This window comes from Staurois parvus, unplaced genomic scaffold (genome assembly GCF_062004578.1).
Source record: "Staurois parvus isolate SC_StPar_1 unplaced genomic scaffold, SC_StPar_1.0 ptg000151l, whole genome shotgun sequence".
Classification (NCBI taxonomy): Eukaryota; Metazoa; Chordata; class Amphibia; order Anura; family Ranidae; genus Staurois; species Staurois parvus.
The window spans coordinates 2,795,703-2,816,254 of record NW_028317947.1 but is presented as its reverse complement, the minus strand read 5'-3'; the positions used below and the strand labels follow the sequence as shown (position 1 = coordinate 2,816,254).

General features: G+C 41.4%; 1 protein-coding gene across 2 annotated transcripts in view; it reads left to right on the top strand.

Annotated features, from left to right (window-relative positions):
- COPZ2 (coat protein complex I subunit zeta 2) overlaps window positions 1-20,552 on the top strand; it is a 63,712-nt gene that overhangs the window by 26,312 nt on the left and 16,848 nt on the right. For both annotated transcript variants that reach the window (XM_089674338.1, XM_089674339.1), the window contains 3 exons: window positions 675-766; window positions 9,491-9,546; window positions 14,162-14,239. In XM_089674338.1, coding sequence (XP_089530464.1) covers window positions 675-766; window positions 9,491-9,546; window positions 14,162-14,239 — 226 coding nt within the window. The remainder of the gene's footprint in view (window positions 1-674; window positions 767-9,490; window positions 9,547-14,161; window positions 14,240-20,552) is intronic.

Here is a 20,552-nt window from a genome sequence, read left to right as displayed (position 1 = left end):
ATATACACAATATATTTACAGTATATAAAATTATTTTTTTTAAATACAAATAATAAAGTATCAAAAGGAAAGAGTAAGAAAAAAGAAAAACTTGGGGTAACTCAATTGCTCCAGCATGTTTGCCTAGGTGAGAATGACATCACTGGGTTTTCTCGTGGGATCCTGGGAAAGCTTAGGATACCAAATTCTATGAGAATATGCTCCTATGCTGTGCAGGATTTGGTTTTCATAGGATTTGGGATCAATTTTTCCAGGACCTTGTGAGAAGGCCTTGTATTTGGATGGTTATTTTTTTTTACTATAACATAACCTTTTTATTTGGGCTGTGGTGGGCTAGCTAATACACAGACCATGTATTGTTATTCTTTTTCCACCCACCATCTGTATATAAATGTTCTTCAGCACAATTCCCCATGTTGGGGATATTTCTATAAACCTTTTTCCACCAACAGAGCCACCAGCCCCGATTTAGTGCATCTGGTGGCTCTGGAGCCTGGCTATCACTGACAGCTTAAGTCTCCACTGATGATCAGGAAATAATCAGTATTAATTCCCAATCATGCAACCACTAGTGTTTGTAAAGCAGGAGGGCCATTCCTTGTCCCTATGCTTCACATTGATTTCCTATAGGACTATGTTATACATAAATACACAGTTCTCTCTGTATTCCTCAGATGAAGTGATACTTGTGGATGGGGTTACAGTACTGTGCCAGCGGTTGACAGACATCATGTGCTACATTATTGGTGGACCTGATGAGAATGAAGTAAGTTACGCTGATAGCTTTTTGTAGCTGAAAATTTATACTTGCTGCTATTATGGAGAAAGATTTGTATTTAACTAGATTTTATATTGGCTGTTTTTTTCCTAGAGCTAAAATATAATTCATACATTCTCACAGAAGAACGCCGTCCTTATTCATCAAACCCATACTAATAATACTTACATCGAGTTAATCAATTTTACATATTGATGAGGCCTTGACAAATACTATATATTCCCTATAAGGTCCCCTTCACATTAGTTTGTTACTGTAGTGCATTGCGGTAGCATGCTGTGCCATTAATTTTGCATGGCACCTCAACACACTGTTATGGTAGCAGTGCACATGGTGTGCATTGGGATGTGCTGCGCTAAACACGCTAATGTGTGCTGCCAGCTCATTCATGATAAATGGACTGCCTTACCTGCAGTGCACCTCAACACAACACAAAGCTTAATAAAAAGAGGGCCATAAAGTGTATGCAAGGCCTACATTTTTTTGGGGGGTGGGGGGGGGGTTGGACAGAATGTGGAAGGTTTAGGACCCCTGCCTAGTTTTTATTTCTTGAATACAGGAGGAAAATTCCCTATATCTTGGGTAAGAGATGCTTGCTAATACAATTAAACAAATATCAATACAAAATAATTTGAAGGATACACTACTTCCAAGTATAATATTGATATGGGACATTTCAAGATGTTTGGGTAGCGCTTCAAAAAATATGAAAATACATTATTTAAAAATTATATATATATTTATGTAAATAGTACAGGATGCCATAGTTGGGTCCTGAACAGCAGGTATATTTTCCCCACTATTTGGGTTGTGGTCCTTTTAAGGTGGATTTCAAGGTATGTGGAGTATTCAGGGGTTCTAATACATGCGGGGTGAGGGCTTCTGGGATAGTTTGGCTAGAAAGTAGAGGACTGACTTTCAGTACTCTCTGGATTGCTAAGTTCTTATTAGGGACTCGGAATTTCAGAGGTTCGAAGTGTTCTGGGTGTCTGAGTACAGGGACTGTGGCCCCGAAGAGGTTACCCAATCGGCATAAAAGGAAGAGGAATCAGTTGTCACCTGAGCCACAGTTCCTGGCTGTGAAAGCCTCATCTTTGGGACCCCTGGAGCAGATAGAAAACCTAAAACTCCAGTGTGCAACCAGTACAGTGGCAGTGCACTTTTATCTTGCTCTGTGCCATTGAGTATGGACTTTTTGTGTTCTTCTGCTGAAGTAAGCTATTTTGTTTTTGGACTGTTTGCATTTTCAAATAAAGACTGTCATTTTTTTTTTACAAGTGGCTGGTGGTGATCCTGAACTACCATATGAAAATTCTGTGCTCAAAAATGAATTTTCTTTTGTATATCTAAATTAACAACACACATGTAGGCTCCATGCACATTGGGCTTTAAAAAAATGCCAGTTCCCTTGGCAGAAAAGAATGCTCATATAGTGCAGTTTTGTACACATGGTTAGCATTTTCTTTCTGCCAGAAAGCTGCTCTCAAAAATGCAAACCAAAAGTGCTTTTTTCTGCTTCTAAACACTGAATTTAAAATATGCCCCTAAATGTCCTAATGTGCTAATGTGCATGGATACCTAGGATAACATTGAGCTAAAGGCAAAATACAAAACTCCTGTAGAAGCGGTGTTCTTTTTTTTTTTTCTTAAGCCCAGTGTACATGAACCCTTAAAAAAATTTAAAAACATGCAAATACAGGTCCCTTCATTTTGTCCAGGACAATATAAAGGAGAAATAGAGTGAAAATTGTATTTTGCCTGTGCAGTGGGACTGTGCCCACACTGCATGGATTAATTGCTTGATTTGCTGTAGGGGAGAGAACAACAGAGATATACTCACCTGACCTGCCGTTTAAACCTCCCTGCACAAGACCGGACCCTTCAGCTCCTGCCTCCCCCACGGTCCAGCGTTCACTACGTCAGCATCAAAGCACACTCCACAGACAGGAACAGTCCACTGCTGAACCGTTTTTTTATTTGAGGGTCGGTGGGTCATCTTTGTGCTCACTTCTAGAAATAACGAGAGCTGATCCATGCAGTGGAGGCACAGTCCCACTACATGGTGCAAAAAATGTTTTTGACTGGAGTTCTGTTTAAAAAAACAAAACAAAAACCGGCAATTTGTATTATTATATATAAACCAACACTTGAGCTCAGATTTTAAACAACAAAAATAAATAAAAGCAGCTTGCATATGTACAGGCAATATTATGATGTAAATGAAGAAAATGCAGCGCTAGTTATATAATAATCTTATGTCACTTTAAATAAAGTCCATATAAGTTCCCAAGTGAATCGAAGCAGGTGCAGAAAGGGAAAAGTTTGATCCAAAAACTGTCACCATACACCCGAAACAGATTGGCCTCTTACCAGACAATTTGACCGTACAAAGTCGGTCAACATGCGCAGTGTGATATAACACCGTGTAGCCTCGGTGTGTGATGTCATCCCGCTCTGGAGGGACGGTGGCCATCTTGTCAGTTAGAAACATCTTGTTTTACCATGCTGGTTATCTTATATTCTGATGTACATGGAACCTAAATAAATGTATCAAATTAGATTTTAAATACTACACTATGAGTGGCCTTTTCTCTCTATTCATTCCCTGACCATCGGATGGGAGTTTTTGCCATTTGGAGATCATTGAAGGTGAAGTTACTTTTCATTCTGGAGGGGATCTTTATTGACGATCGTTTTCTGTATTGATGTTATATCACACTGCGCATGTTGACCAACTTTGTACGGTAAAATTGTCTGGTAAGAGGCCAATCTGTTTCGGGTGTATGGTAACGGTTTTTGATCGAACTTTTCCCTTTATGCACCTGCTTCAATTCATTTGGGAACTTATATGGACTTTATTTAAAGTGACATAAGATTATTATATAACTAGCACTGCATTTTCTCCATTTGCAATCTTATATATCCCTGTAAGTTTTAAATAAAAACGTGTTTTCCTCAGTTATTACAATTCTCAAAGTCTCCAGATAGTTAGGATTTCTTAGGCTAATTCCCCTCCTGTTGGATTCAAAAGAAATCAATAACTGGATAAATGTAATGAAAAAATTGCGGGATGAACCTGCACAATTCTGCCCGCGATTTCAAAATGCGCTGTTAAAATGTGAAATCGCACATCACTGCGTTTAAGTGCCATTCATTTCAATGGCACCTAAAAACGCAGAGCGATTTTCATGCTGCAATCGTGCAAATAAAATCGTGCGACACGTGATGTCCAAAAGCAGTTCCAGAACTTCTTTAGGCGGCACGCGGCAAAATCGACCCACATTTTTAGGTGTCGTTAATTTCAAGCGACACGCTTCTAGCACAAAGACAGGTATGCAAATATGCGGCCCATGGAAAAAATCCCAGTTCTGTGAGGCCGCATATCTGTGTGACATCAGCATGAAGGGGTTAACCTTATTCGAATATCAGCAGGTACATTTCATGCAGATCCAATTTTGATATCACCATGGACAACAACAAGAAGTAAGTAACATTAATAAGTCTTTAGTCCTATCTGGGCGTCAATCCAAAACCTTCTTCTGTTAGATTAAGGGAGGAAAATAATTATTCAAATATACATTTCAAAGAACATGTAGAAATTGCAACATAGTTACACATCAAGGCATTTCACAAAATGCATTGGGGTTGATTTACTAAAGGCAAATAGACTTTGCAAAGTGCAGTTATTTATTTATGGTACTTCTATAGCGCCGTCAATTTACGCAGCGATTTACATACATATATAGCTCACATTCATACATACACATACTAGGGTGAATTTAGACAGGAGCCAATTAACCTACCAGCATGTCTTTGGAGCAACTGCACTTACAGAGTGTAACTGCACTTTGCAAAGTGCACAGTCTGTTTGCCTTTAGTAAATCAATCCCGTTGTCCAAATATTTGCAGATGAATTTGAAATCACCATGAACAACAGCATTAATAAGTTTGTATCAAAAATGTTTTTAGATTTTAATCCGGTAGTGGCTGTCCTATTATGTTCCATATCAGCAATATATATATTTAATTTTACACATTTAGCTAGTAAATACACACTTTTGATGTGAGGCTCAGATCACCTTGTAGACCAACTGAATAGACATGCTATGCACTGCTGTCGAGCAACTGCTGTACCATTGTGACAAAAAGGCAGTTGTGTTAGGATTTACAAATTTAGGCACATTTAATGATGTTCAAGCATATAAATTATACATTTTTAAACGTACATCACCAAGTTCTCTTGTATGCTTCGAACGCAGTATGCCTGATGTGTGAAGCAAACTCCATCTACAGTGTATTGTAGATGTCTGTCCTGGAAGATTATAAGAGGCATATGATGGTTCTAGCACTGATTGGGGGTTATTTACTATAACTGGAAAGTGCAAAATCTGGTGCTGCTGTGCATAGAAACCAATCAGCTTCCAGGTTTTAGCCCTGTTCACGCTGATGCGATTAGTCCTGTGATTTGACAGTGTCAAATCACATAAGTCGCACCCTATGATTGGCAATGGAACAATTCTGATTTGAAAAGTCGTGCAGATGTCTTCCAAGTTGCACCTGAAGTTGCACTGCCATCTGACTTTGAAATCGTGCGACTTTAAGTGAAGTTGCACGATTTCAAAGTCAGATCCTGTGTGAACCTGGGCTTATTGTCAAAGAAAAGGAAGTTGGAATCTGGTGCAGGCATGCATAATAGTCAATCAGCTTCTGAATGCTCTAGTTTTGGTAAATATCCCCCACTGAATGCCTGGGTGATCTACACATATGCATGAAGTAGATAGAAATACAGTGGATGAGGCATTTAGATACTCATAGGAATTGACACGAAAAACCAGATCAAAAGGTACAATTTATTGCATGTCCAATATTTTAGCAGGATGCAGCCTAACTTTATCAACGCAAACAGCAATTGCTGTTTGCCTTTATTAAGTGTCTCTCTTTCTCCCTCAAGAGATATATATATACAGTATATATATATATATATATATATATATATATATATATATATACACAGTATATATGCAGGGCTTAAAATTTTCAAGTCTTGAGCTACTAGCCAGGCCTTAAGAGTTACTCGCCACAAACAAACACACACAAACAGAGACACCTGTACACACACACAGACATGTACATACACACACAGAAACACGTACACACACGCACAGAGACACATGTACACACACACACACACACACACACATACAGACACATGTATACAGGTGAAACTTGAAAAATTAGAATATCGTGCAAAAGTTCATTTATTTCAGTAATGCAACTTAAAAGGTGAAACTAATATATGAGATAGACTCATTACATGCAAAGCATGATAGATCAAGCTGTGATTTGTCATAATTGTGATGATTATGGTTTACAGCTCATGAAAACCCCAAATCCACAATCTCAGAAAATTAGAATATTACATGCAATCAATAAAACAAGGATTGTACATAGAACAATATCGGACCTCTGAAAAGTATAAGCATGCATATGTACTCAGTACTTGGTTTGGGCCCCTTTTGCAGCAATTACTGCCTCAATGCGGCGTGACATGGAAGCTATCAGCCTGTGGCACTGCTGAGGTGTTATGGAAGACCAAGATGCTTCAATAGTGGCCTTCAGCTCTTCTGCATTGTTCGGTCTCATGTCTCTCATCTTTCTCTTGGCAATGCTCCATAGATTCTCTTTGGGGTTCAGGTCAGGCAAGTTTGCTGGCCAATCAAGCACAGTAATCCCACGGTCAATGAACCAGGTTTTGGTGCTTTTGGCAGTGTGGGCAGGTGCCAAGTCCTGCTGGAAATGAAGTCAGCATCCCCATAAAGCTCGTCTGCGGAAGGAAGCATGAAGTGCTCCAAAATCTCCTGGTAGACGGCTGCGTTGACCCTGGACTTAATGAAGCACAGTGGACCAACACCAGCAGATGACATGGCTCCCCAAATCAACACAGACTGTGGAAACTTCACACTGGACTTCAAGCATCTTGCAGTGTGTGCCTCTCCATTCTTCCTCCATACTCTGGGTCCTTGGTTTCCAAATGAGATGCAAAAGGTGCTCTCATCAGAAAAGAGGACTTTGGTCCATTGAGCAACAGACCAGGTCTGTTTTTCTTTAGCCCAGGTAAGACGCTTCTGACGTTGTTTGTTGTTCAGGAGCGGCTTGACAAGAGGAATACGACATTTGAAGCCCACGTCCAGGATCCGTCTGTGTGTGGTGGCTCTTGATGCACTAACTCCAGTCTCATTCCACTCCTTGTGAAAGTCCCCAACACTTTTGAATGGCCTTTTCCTGACAATCCTCTCCAGGCTACGGTCATCCCTGCTGCTTGTGCACCTTTTTATTCCATACTTTTCCCCTTCCACATAACTTTCTATTAATGTGCTTTGATACAGCACTTTGGGAACATCCAACTTCTTTTGCAATTACCTTTTGAGGCTTTCCCTCCTTATGGAGGGTGTCAATGATGGTTTTCTGCACAACTGTCAGGTCAGCAGTCTTTCCCATGATTCCTACTGAACCAGACTGAGAGACCATTTAAAGGCTCAGGAACCCTTTCCAGGTGTTATGGTTTAATTAGCTGATTAGAGTGGGACACTTTGAGCCTAGAATATTGCACCTTTTCACAATATTCTAATTTTCTGAGATTGTGGATTTGGAGTTTTCATGAGCTGTAAGCCATAATCATCACAATTATGACAAATCACGGCTTGAACTATCCTGCTTTGCATGTAATGAGTCTATCTCATTAGTGACCCAGTGATCTCTAGTGACCCATCATTGGTGTCAGTGGGGGGGGGGATAGTGCCCCATCATTGGTGTCAGTGGGGGAGGAATACTGCCTCATCGTTGGTGTCAGTGGGGGGAGGAATAGTGCCCTATCGTTGGTGTCAGTGGGGGGAGGAATAGCGCCCCATCATTGGTGTCAGTGGGGGGATGAATAGTCCCCCATCGTTGGTGTCAGTGGGGGGATGAATAGTCCCCCATTGTTGGTGTCAGTGGGGGGAAAATAGTGCCCCATCATTGGTGTTAGTGGGAGGAATAGTGCCCCATCATTGGTATCAGTGACACCAATGATGGGGCACTATTCCTCCCACTGACACCAATGATACTTACCTTGCTGAGCCTTGGCTCGCTCCCTCCCTCTCCTATCCACAGCCAGCATAGCTGTCTGCAGAAGCAGCACCATCTGCACGGCACAGACACTTCTTCGGCCGCTCTCCTCTTCACTTGCGCCGGCTGCTCCCTCACTTCTTTGATCTTCGCACTGCTGCTCGGCTCCTCCCCCCCAAGCTCCGCCTCCTCACTGGTGATTGGCCGCGTGTGTGCCTTTCCTGATTCATGGGTGATCTTTTTGATTTTTTTTAACCTGAAGAGGAAATGTGCATGTGTGTGTGCGTGTGTGTGTATAGCAGTACTATTGATTATAAATTAATCAGTTCCAAAATACAAACAAGTCAAATTCCAAATAAAAATAAAAGAACAATCATACAAGGTTTTCATAAACACAAAAGGTTGTATGCATTCTTTTATATGGGAAGGGGGGGGGGGGGTAAAAACATGCTGCTAAGTCACAGCTTCATTTTTCTTATGTAGCATAACCTGTGTAACCCTGGATCTGGTTTTGGCTGTATGTTGGGTCCTGCATTTCCAGCTTTGTCACTGTAGGGTCATGTATCATTCATTTTAACTGAGAGTTGGCAAGGTCCAAAGGTTGCAAGTGTAGTAAGGGTGTAGCTTGCCAGCGGGAATATCATAGATCCTATTCTTCTTCTATATGTATGCCACCAAGGTAATGGCAACTTTTTTTTCCTGCCACCATCACCATCTGCTATGTCACTTTTTATGCTCATAGTTTAATACTTCTTTCAAAGAAAAATCTGTTGCTTCAACAGCCCAATCCAGCCATTGCAGTGTTCTAGTTGATCCCAGTTGCTGTTATTACATTTGCTGGGCTTGGCTTGCATCCAAATATAAATAAAAATCTAAATAAAGCCATTAAAAATAATCATATACTGAATGCTGTAATTGTATGAATTCAATGCCTGCAGTTATACTACAGTAAAGGATGCCAGCATAGTACAGAAAGGGTTGACTATGGAAAACACAACCCCTTCATAAACAGAGAACAAAGTAGGATTTTTCAGTGCTGGAGTTATCAGAAAAAAGCAGGTGTTATCCCAATTTGGCTGCAAAAGTGGAAGTAAACGTTAAAGGATAAGTTCACCTTTCAACGAAAAATAATAAATGCACATTTTTTGCATCTTGCAGATCGCTGGTGCCATGCAGGTTTCCTGCCAATCTGTCAGTATATCTGCTTGCCATATAGGATGAATGAATGAACTAACACAGCGCTCCACAGTGCCGTGGCAGTTCATTAAGAACTACAAGCCAACATCTGTTAAGGTTGTTGGGACTTTTAGTGTCCCATTCACAGAGGACTGTGGGTCACAGTGGCCGGGTGGATGGAGCCCCACTTGGCTGCATTTTTTAAAAAATGTTGACAGCTAGCGGGGAAAAAAGATCCGCTGCTATCTGTCAAAATGAGGGAGCGGGGTCGATTTATTGGGTGTAACATGTTATGAAAGGAACTTATCCTTTAAGTGAAGGTGCTTTTATACTTTGCCATGGTGTTGATAATGTGGTTTGTTTTTAGCAAAGTGTTTTTTGTTTGTTTTTTTTAACAATTGCTCAAAGTATAATTGCTGTGTCTACCCACAGCTGCTGCTTCTGTCTGCGCTGACATGTATATGCGAGAGCCTTTGTCACATGCTGCGGTGAGTGGAACACGTGAGCGTTTTATGTCTCTTTGTAGCACAGCAAATATGTAATCTGCTCTTTCATGTAACAGCAAGATTTGCTGGTATTCATTCTTTACATCCATACTTTATTTGCAAATGCTGAAGCAATTCTAAAGGGGTACTCACCGGCATATATGGCAAACCTTTCTGTTGTAAATGCCTGCAGATCATGGCTGGATCTAGGGGGGTGCTGGGGTGGGCTACACCCCTCCCCAAATTTCAGCTGCGCCCCCCCCCTCAAAGCTCTCAACTCTGGATGCTGGTATTGGTGATTTCCCTGTCTTCTGCCTCTCCACTGGTAATCCACCTGTCCTCTGCCTCTCCACTGGTGATCCACTTGTCCTCTGCCTCTCCACTGGTGATCCACTTGTCCTCTGCCTCTCCACTGGCGATCCCCCTGTCCTCTGCCTCTCCACCCTCTCCACATGTCCTCTGCCTCTCCACTGGCGATCCACTTGTCCTCTGCCTCTCCATAGGTGATCCCCCCCAGTGCTCTGTTTCTCCACTGGTGATCCCCCTGTCCTCTGCCCCTCTGACCCCCTGTGCACTGTGTAGCAAACTTGCGCATCAGAGATGAATGCAGATTCCCCCTTTATTAATAGTATTCATTTATTCCTTATCCTCCTTACCCCTCCCTTCCTGAGAGGCACAGTGACAGATGTGTATGTGTTAAAAATGTCAAAGGCCAGATCCCAGCAGGGAGCCACGTGGTGCCTCACTGCCTGCAGAACCTGCATAGTTTCACACATCATAAAACAGATAAGGAGCCTTCCCAGAAGTTGAAAGAAATGCTGACCTGATTAACCTAGCGCTGCATAGGTGACAGAATTAGATGAACACTTCTCAAATCAATTTTTCCCCTATGTCTCATATCTTGGAATATGGAAGACATACACAAAAACCGGGCACCTCGTCAGATGGCCAATGAGCAGACGGACAGTTCGATGGGTCACTCATTTATCTCGGGCGATCAGGGAAGCCGAAACATAGAACTCGTGAACCGTGCAACACATAATTTCATAATTCATATCTAAATAATCCTCAGACTTGTCTGTGTAATAATATACCCGCGGGTAGACTATCACTCGTGCAGCTGAGAAGTTATAGACCAGAATATGAATTAGAAAAGATGTTGGTTCTAATTTAGGGTTCCGCCCAACGATCCCTCCCTAAACAGAGTATTGGTCAGTTACTCAGAGCCACCCCGCTGCTGGGACATGTTAAAAACAGGCTAGAAGGCCTAAGTAAGTTAAACACATCTCCCATTTTTAACATCAATACCACCTGGGGAGACCCTTTCGCTCTGCAACTTGGATCTGCTTACAAGCCAAGGCGTACTGGCAAGTAACTTAACCCTTTATCTTCTTTCCTATTATCTCTTTGCTGTGCTATGGTTTTTTATATATGTACGTATATATATTAGTTACATCTTCTTTGTAAATATGTTTATTGCACCTGTTTGACCCTTTTAGTAATAAATCTTTCTTCTGAAAATGTTGAACTGTTCCTATAGCTCTTAATCGCAATTCACGAATCCCTGCCTTTGAAGAGACGCTACTGTTTGTTTTAATCTCTGTATAACCAGCCTGTGGACCGTTTTATACAATTATTTCAATCATTATAGTGTATTAACTGATAACGTGAGTTTCCTCTTTCTCTGTACAAAAAAGAAGGTGGTGGCAGTGTGAAAGGCTTAGTTGCGTAATTAACCCGACCCAGTAACAATCGATTCGGCTGCTGGTACATCGATCGTTTTCCATTAGCTGGAAAATCGTTGTGCAGGGGGCAGCTGGGTGTGGCATTGTTACGCACGTCACATAGCGGTTTTAGATTGGCCAGTTCTTCGGTCACGAGTTTGGAGAGAAGGTCTGGGGTCTGACGCTGCGATCGTGACGTATTGGACGTCGCGGTCGTGCGATCGTCACATGTTGAGGGTGGCGGTCATGCGATCCGTGACACACTGCCCTACCAATTCATGTACAATCCCCTGCTGACCTCCCATCCTTTGCCCTGCTGACCCCCTGTACACTGCCTTGCTGACCCCCTGTACACTGCCCTACAAACCAATAGCCTCTGTACATTGCCCTACTGACTCCCTCTGCCCTGCTGACTCCCTATACACTGCCTTACAAACTGCTGACCCTGCCCTCTGCCGTGCTGACCCCCTGTACAAGGCTCCGCTTTCTATTGTCTGCCACATTTTTTACTGCACCCTCACATCAGACAGGCTAGATCCGGTCTTGCTGCAGATTCCCCAGCTGACAGTTTTTATGGGAAAGTAGTCCGGTTATAAAACTAGTCACAATTAATATATAATATACCAGACTTTCTCAACCAGAGTTCTTTGGATTCCTGAGGTTCCTGGTTGCTAGAGGTTGCTTGAGTAATTTTTGCCTCTCATAGATACATAGATTGAAAAAAGTCTATCTAGTTCAACCAACAGAAAAAATAAATAAATAGAAAACTTCCATATACACAATAGTATACCCACAGCAGATCCAGAGAAAGGCAAAAAAAACCTCCAATAATGCATGATCCAATTTTCTCCAGCACGGAAAAAAATCCTTTCTAATCCCCCTGGAGGCAATTAGATATTCCCTGGATCAACAAACCCTGCTATTATTACCTCTAATTGTTCGTATCCAGTTATATTTTGTGTATTAAGAATGCATCTGCAGCTAAAACAATCTACTGAGCTGGCCAGAACTAGTTCTTGAGGGAGCCTGTGCCACATTTTCACCGCTCTGACTGTGAAGAAGCCTTTCTGTATGTCTATTTTCCTCCAGATTCAACAGGTGCCCCCTTGCCCTCCGTGATGACCTTAACCTTGATTAAGACCTGTGCGCATTTTAGTATGTTTTGCAGAAACGCACTACAGTCCATTTAACATGGTTTCCTTTGGATATAGCTCACAACTGTGCGTTTTGAGCCAGTGCATTTTTTGGAGAGGGTCAGAGACATTTTTTCCATAGCAGATTGCATTTTATATGCGATTTGCGGGGGGGTTTGGCTAATAGGAAAATATAACAGTTTTGTTCACGTAGTGCGACTTTGATGTGACTTTACCCTCTGCGGCACTCAAGGAGCATCAAAATGGTGCAGGAACCTTTATGTGTCCAAAGTCACATGTTAGGGTTAGGGTTACGGGCTAGGTTAGGGTTAAATGTAAGGGCTAGGGTTAGAGTTAGGGTTAGCAGTAATTGTTAGGGTTAGAGCAGTAACCCTAATGTTTTCCCCAACCCTAACTCTTAACCCAAACATTTAACCCTAACCCTAGCCCTTAACATAGCTCTAGCCCTAACTAGCGATTTTGGATGGATTTCTGCACTACTTTGATGATACTTGAGTGCCAGAGAGTGTAAAGTCACATCTAAGTCGCACTACATGAACAGAACTGTCATATATTAGCGAAAAAGAAAAAGCAACTTTGGGCTCATAAAAGGTTCCTGCACTACTTTGATGCGACTTTGATGCTACTTGACTGCCAGAGAGTGTAAAGTCGCATCAAAGTCACTACATGAACAAAACTGTCATATTTTCCTATTAGACAAAAAAAATTTAAAATGCGTATTCAAAAACGCAAAAGGTGCTGGAAAAATCGCATCAACCGCAACCTGTACAGATGTGAACATAGTCTCAATCACCTCTTCTCAAGAAATAATAAATTCAGTTCAACTACAAGAGAGGGGTCTTTTCCTAATGGCCAAATATGTAAGGTACATTCTTCCCAGTGACTTCACACTAACGTACTGTAGGCAGGTTTATTAAATATCTAAAATCAGATTAAATATATATTTTGTATGGACCTGTGATAAGAAGTGCAGCATTGCATTATTATTAGTTCTTTTTTTCTATCCCCACATGTTACGTAGTTATTCAGATTAAGGAGTCTATTTATAGCAAATTTGTTGGACGAATGTCACAAGCATTCACCCAGCCATCACAAATTCTGAGTGTATGTTGTTTAATATGCTGATTTCCTAATATCGTCAGCTACATCCAGGGGCGGACTGGCAACTCATGGGGCCCCCAGGCAAGAGGGGATCATGGGGCCCCTGTGTCCTTGCTCAAACTCAAAAAAGCCTATGAAAAAGGTACCAGGGGCATCTCATGGGGCCCCCTACTGACCCCGGGCCCTCGGGCAGTGCCCGAGTTTCCAAATGGTCAGTCCGCCCTGGCTACATCAAGTGGCCGTGTGTTTTTTCCTGAAATACATCAGGATTATGGCCACCACATCGAGCTGAGGAAATCAACATTAAACAAAATACAGTCAGAAATCGTGATGGCTGGGTGAATGCTTGCAACATTAGTACAACAATTTTTATAAATAGATCCCTAACTGTTGTTGGTTACAGGTTGCACAAATAATCTAGGGGACGGGATCCCTGATTTCTTAAACGGCATACCTGCTGCTGTGATAGACCTTACCTCAAAGTTGCCCGAAGCCACCAGCAGTAGCATACTTTAGGCTTACTGCATTACTGCATTAAGTGGAATTTTTCTTTGAGATATCTTTATAAAGTACATAGGTACAATATATCATGAGACCACAGTACATGCATAAAACAATTTCTCTTTTTTTCTACCATAGGAAGAATGTGGACAGAAGTTCTGTGCTCGACAACTTGGACACTGTTTATTTGATACTTGATGAAATAATAGACCAGGGGTAAGGCCCAATTTGATTTATAATTCTTTATTTAAAATTTTTGCAGTCATACAGACAAGGATAGCAACATTACATGGAACGGCATGTCTGCATTGCTACATATGTTTTCTTTTTTTAAGTTCTTTTTATTGTTTTCTGTATACAAGTGCAAAAAAGAAAAACAACAGCTAACAACAACCAGAACTACAATGCATCAACACCAGTAAGCTGCTATTAAACATCATTACCATGCTCATACAAAGATAAAGCATCAGAGCATATTATAGACATTTGTAAATTCCAGTACAAGTTCCCACATCAAATCCAGAGAACACATATAAAGTCTTACCGCCTTGTAACGTAATTCTACTACATACCCACTCCTAAGTGAATTTTTACATACTTAAAGCGGAGCTCCAGCCAAAAAGGAAGTTCCACTTTAAGGATTGGTCACTCCCCGTTAATGATTGGCACCTTTGGGGAGCGGGTACCCGAAATTGACAGGTACCCGCTTCCCATAGGGCAGCTGGTGAAATTGGCTGCGGAGGAGACACCGCGGGATAGAGGGACAGGTAAGTGTTCGTTTTTAAAAGACAGCAACTACAGTTTTTGTAGCTGTTGACTTTCATTTATTTACTTTGCTAGAACTCCGCTTTAATAAATATAATGTTGTGACACTTAATGACACTAATGGTGGTGGGAATGGGTGTACCAAGAGAGATTCCAAACTTATAGACACTTTCAAAGAAAAGTTTCTCCTGTTCATTTATGTAACCCCTTTATTCACTATTGTACAGGAGTGAAAAGGTTTACGTCTGAATTAGGCTACATTCACACTAGCCTTATTAGCAAGCGGCAGACAGGAGTTTTTACCATTTCCCAAATGCCTGGGAAAATTCTGCACATTGCAGCACATGGTGCTGTTCAAACGGGAGCGTTAGTGTTGCGTTGCGGCAAAACGGACGCCTCTGGTCGAGTCAGGAGGAGTTGAAGCCTCCTATTCAAGTGTATGGTGCCGCTCCGCAAACGCCAGGCCGGCATTTGCGGTGCGGTTGCGGGGCGTTTGCGGAACGTTAACACCATTCAGACTTCATTATAGGCGTTTGTGGGGCGGTTTTAACGCCTAGCAACCGTTGCTAAACCGCGCATGCGGTGTTTGCAGAACATTAAAAACGCTTCGCAAACGCCAGACCAACGCTTGTCAAACGCTATAGGGGCGTTGGAAAAACAGTCAAGTGTGAACGAGCCCTTAATGTTAGAAAGGAAACAAAGGATGAGTGACTGACTCTAGGGCAGTCTTTCTCAACCAGGGTGCCTTGAGGTTTCTTCAGGGGTGCCTTGGCAAAATGTCTAAAATTTTTTTACACAAAGTCACAGGTTTTCATTGTGCACCAAAACCTTCTATCTGCCGGCATCCTGACAACCAAGGACATCATCAGTTGAGAAGAAGGATGTCAGCTGCATGCACAGCATCCTAGTTTGACCCTCCCCTACCCATTTCCATCAGTGCTGGGGTCACATTAGCTTAGTGATGGAGAGAAACTGAGGGAGTAAAGAAACAATGGAATACTAGTCAGTACCAGTGTGCAGAAGTGTATTTGGTTTAGAAATATAAATCACCTCTAATGTTGGGTGTCCTACATGTGTGGATGGTGCTGTGTTATATAAAATCATTAGAATAGCTTTTCATTTCATTTTAGAATGGGGTGCCTCAAGACTGTTCATAATTTTAAAGGGTGCCTCTGGACTGTCCATTTTAAAGGGTGCCTTGACTGAAAAAGGGTTGAGAAACACTGCTCTAGGGTCTGTAACAGCCAATGGAGAACTGCAGTAAAGTTTGGAAAGACTCAAAATTTGAACCATTTAAAAGTTTTTGGAAGCAAAGCCTGTGTGGATATACCGAAAGAAAAATGTACAATGGAAAGAAAAACATTATTAGGTCATCTGCAAAAAGACGTGTGGATAACTAGCTATCTTGACACCCTGAGAGTTCAGGTTTTATGCTGTTAAGCTCAATAGCCACAAATAATAGTGGAGAAAGACAGCCCTGGTGAGTGGTAGTGAGAATAGGGAACTAGATGGAGCAGAATCCAGCATATTTAATAAAGGTTTGTGGCATATGATAAACTGTGTGGACCAAAGTGAGGAAATGCCTATGAAACCCTATTTGTGTAAGACATAACATTCTAGGTATTTCCAGGACAGCAGGTCAAACACTTTTTAAGGTCTATGGCCATGGCTAAAAGTTTTGAGGATGACAAAGTCTGCTGCTTCAGTGTTTTTAGATCTTTTTGTCAAATGATACTGTGGTATACTGAAGTATAATTACAAGCATTTCATAAGGGTCAAAGGCTTAAAATTAGAGTAAAATTAGAGTTGCTCATGAGAAATAGCAGACCTTGGGTGTGGGAATAAAAAGGAAAAGGAGGGCTGGTCAGAATTCAGAGTGCAGGGTGCAGTGGTCATTAGGGTGTTTTGGATTGTTCTAATCAAGAGGTGATGCACTCAGAATGGTCACAGATTCCTTTGTGACAAGTGACGTAACAGGGTTTTTAAATGCTATCAAAACGCCTTTATGTTTGGTGTTGGCATTTGCCATATGTAAATAGTGGGTTTTCTGGAGGCATACTATATCTGCCCACAATTACTGCCATTGCTGAAAAATGTTTGTGTGGTGGCAGACAAACATCTTGTGATATTTCTTCAAGTATGGAGGGGCAAATGGAGGTAGGGGAAGGGAAAAACTTGAGGAAAATGTGAAAGAAGGAAAAGAAAAAGAAAAGAAAAATGGGAGGATAAAAAAAGGAAGAAGGGGGGAAGAAGGAAGAGAAGGGGGAAGGTGAAGTTAAGAGGAGGTAGGGCTATCAAGATATGCAGGTGAGGCCTAAGCTCTGTTTTGAAATGATAGGGAGGATGCTTCCCTTGCAGCCTGAAGCAGTTATTGTTACTGCAAAATAATGCATTTCTACAATAATAGCCCATGGTGGGTCATTAGCAGATCTTTTGGTAGAGCTCTGTGCACTTACTTGGGAGGTTTGGGGTAAGCTCCTGAAAAAGTACCTTAACAGTAGAAGTTAAGTCTGTGATGGGTTTGGGGGCCCAAACTCAGAAACTGGACCTGCGGTGCCTGTTTTTGGCATTCTCCAGTTTGTCTCTCAGGGATGTATTTTCATCCATAGGATATTCAATTTCCCTATTATGCTTGTAGTAGTGTTAGTTGAGTGGGTATGCGGTCCTGTATCCTAGGTCCTGTATTCCTTGGAGATCTGTGAAGTGATTGGACATGTGGTCCAGGGCTCTCTACACTAGTGTCTCACATTTGTCCAAAGTGAGCATTTTGTCTGAGGGGAACAAGGGTTGAGCACAGTCCATTTGGAGAGAGCTGGGTAGATTCTATATCCAGTATGGTCTCTTCGGAGGGCATAATGTCTTGCAAACATGAAGTGGCTATCTTAGCAGAAGCTCACACCAGGGCTTCCCTTATAGATTTCAGGCCAGTTTTGCCCTTAGGCTATAGAAGGGCAAGAACCATCTTGCTGGGCAGATGCCACCGCTTCCCCAGACCCAATGGGTATATGAAGGTGAACGTTTCAGTTGCAGGTTCATCTGTAAGAGCAAAACTTTTCTCCAGCTCATGTGGAGAGACATTATGCTCCTGCCATCATGGTCTCTGTGTTCAGTTCCCCATTTATTTTGTTATTTTTTGTGCTATTTTTTTTTATCAACTATGCTCTTTTAGATGGGTTATCACTTTGCATTTTGATGTACGCTGACACAGAAGTACTCAAAAATGATATAGTGATTGTAAAGCATACAGAAAATGTGACTGGAAGTTGCATAGTAAAGGGCTTATGCTGTGGGGGTAAGGGTTATGCTGTAAAGCATTACCCTGAGTGGTAAGGGCACAGTAAAGGGATAATATGGAGTGATGGGGCACCCAGTAAAAGGTTATTGTGTATTAAATGGAACAGGCACGTAAAAGGTTAGTATACGGTGGCTTGGAAAGTGTTCAATAACCCTTCCTGGCCCTTTAAATGTTCTAAATACTGGGAGGCATAAGCAGGCATTCTGGTCATGTGACCGCTTGTTTACCTCAAATAGTTCAGACTTAGTGACCTCTACTGCAAGTTGGTGAAGTTTATTAGAGTATAGGCTCACCCTATCCCAGTTCTTTAAGCCAGTAAACTGTAAAAGGACATTCACCTCCTAATTATTGACTTGAGTGACTGTGAACTACTGTGTGTCTAGCTGCTGTGTGCCTATCAGGCAATGAAACCTGGGACCAAACAGCTAGGCCTGTCCTAGATCTGCACTTCAGTGGTTTTACACAAATGTTGTTGTGGTCAAGAACTACGATTGAATTTAGCCCAGTTGCATATATACAGTGGGGATCGAAAGTTTGGGCACCCCAGCTAAAAATTTGTATTAATGTGCATAAAAAAGCCAAGGAAAGATGGAAAAATCTCCAAAAGGCATCAAATTACACATTAGACATTCTTATAATATGTCAACAAAAGTTAGATTTTATTTCCATCATTTACACTTTCAAAATAACAGAAAACAAAAAAATGGCGTCTGCAAAAGTTTGGGCACCCTGCAGAATTTATAACATGCACTGCCCCCTTTGCAAAGCTGAGACCTGCCAGTGTCATGGATTGTTCTCAATCATCGTCTGGGAAGACCAGGTGATGTCAATCTCAAAGGTTTTAAATGCCCAGACTCATCTGACCTTGCCCCAACAATCAGCACCATGGGTTCTTCTAAGCAGTTGTCTAGAAAACTGAAACTGAAAATAGTTGACGCTCACAAAGCTGGAGAAGGCTATAAGAAGATAGCAAAGCATTTTCAGATGTCAATATCCTCTGTTCAGAATGTAATTAAGAAATGGCAGTCATCAGGAACAGTGGAAGTTAAAGCAAGATCTGGAAGACCAAGAAAAATATCAGACAGAACAGCTCGCAGGATTGTGAGAAAAACAATTCAAAACCCACGTTTGACTGCACGATCCCTCCAGAAAGATCTGGCAGACACTGGAGTTGTGGTACACTATTCCACTATAAAGAGATACTTGTACAAATATGGTCTTCATGGAAGAGTCATCAGAAGAAAACCTCTTCTACGTCCTCACCACAAAAATCATCGTTTGAACTTTGCAAATGAACATATAGACAAGCCTGATGCATTTTGGAAACAAGTTCTGTGGACCGATGAGGTTAAAATTGAACTTTTTGGCCGGAATGAGCAAAGGTACGTTTGGAGAAGAAGGGGAACAGAATTTAATGAAAAGAACCTCTGTCCAACTGTTAAGCATGGGGTTGGATCAATCATGCTTTGGGGTTGTGTTGCAGCCAGTGGCATAGGGAAGATCTCACGAGTAGAAGGAAAAATGGATTCAATAAAATTTCAGCAAATTTTGGATGGTAACTTGATGCCATCTGTGAAAAAGCTGAAGTTAAAGAGAGGATGGCTTCTACAAATGGATAATGATCCTAAACACACCTCAAAATCCACGGGGGATTACATCAAGAGGCGTAAACTGAAGGTTTTGCCATGGCCTTCACAATCTCCTGACCTCAACATAATTGAAAATCTATGGATAGACCTTAAAAGAGCAGTGCGTGACAGACAGCCCAGAAATCTCAAAGAACTGGAAGACTTTTGTAAGGAAGAATGGGCAAAGATACCTCAAACAAGAATTGAAAGACTCTTGGCTGGCTACAAAAAGCGTTTACAAGCTGTGATACTTGCCAAAGGGGGCAGTACAAGATATTAACTCTGCAGGGTGCCCAAACTTTTGCAGACGCCATTTTTTTGTTTTCTGTTATTTTGAAAGTGTAAATAATATGTCTAACTTTTGTTGACATATTATAAGAATGTCTAATGTGTAATTTGATGCCTTTTGGAGATTTTTCCATCTTTCCTTGGCTTCTTTATGCACATTAATACAAATTTTTAGCTGGGGTGCCCAAACTTTCGATCCCCACTGTATACTAAACATATTAGTTATTTCCCTGCATTGTTGCCCCCTCTGCCCTGACAACATCCATTCACAGCATTGGTCCCTAGCAGTGTACTGACTCTGCTGACAGCTCTCTTGCTACCTGTCCTTGATCAGAACAATATTTTATGTTAACATTAACAGTAGAGAGTTCTCTGAAGTGTCCCAAAAATTCTTCTATGGGGCCCCATGATTTTATATATATATATATATATATATATATATATATATACACACACACACACACACACATTTATTTTTATATTTATTAATATTTATAAATATTAGCATTAATAATTTTAGGGTCTATTTAAGGGCAATAAACATCATGATAAA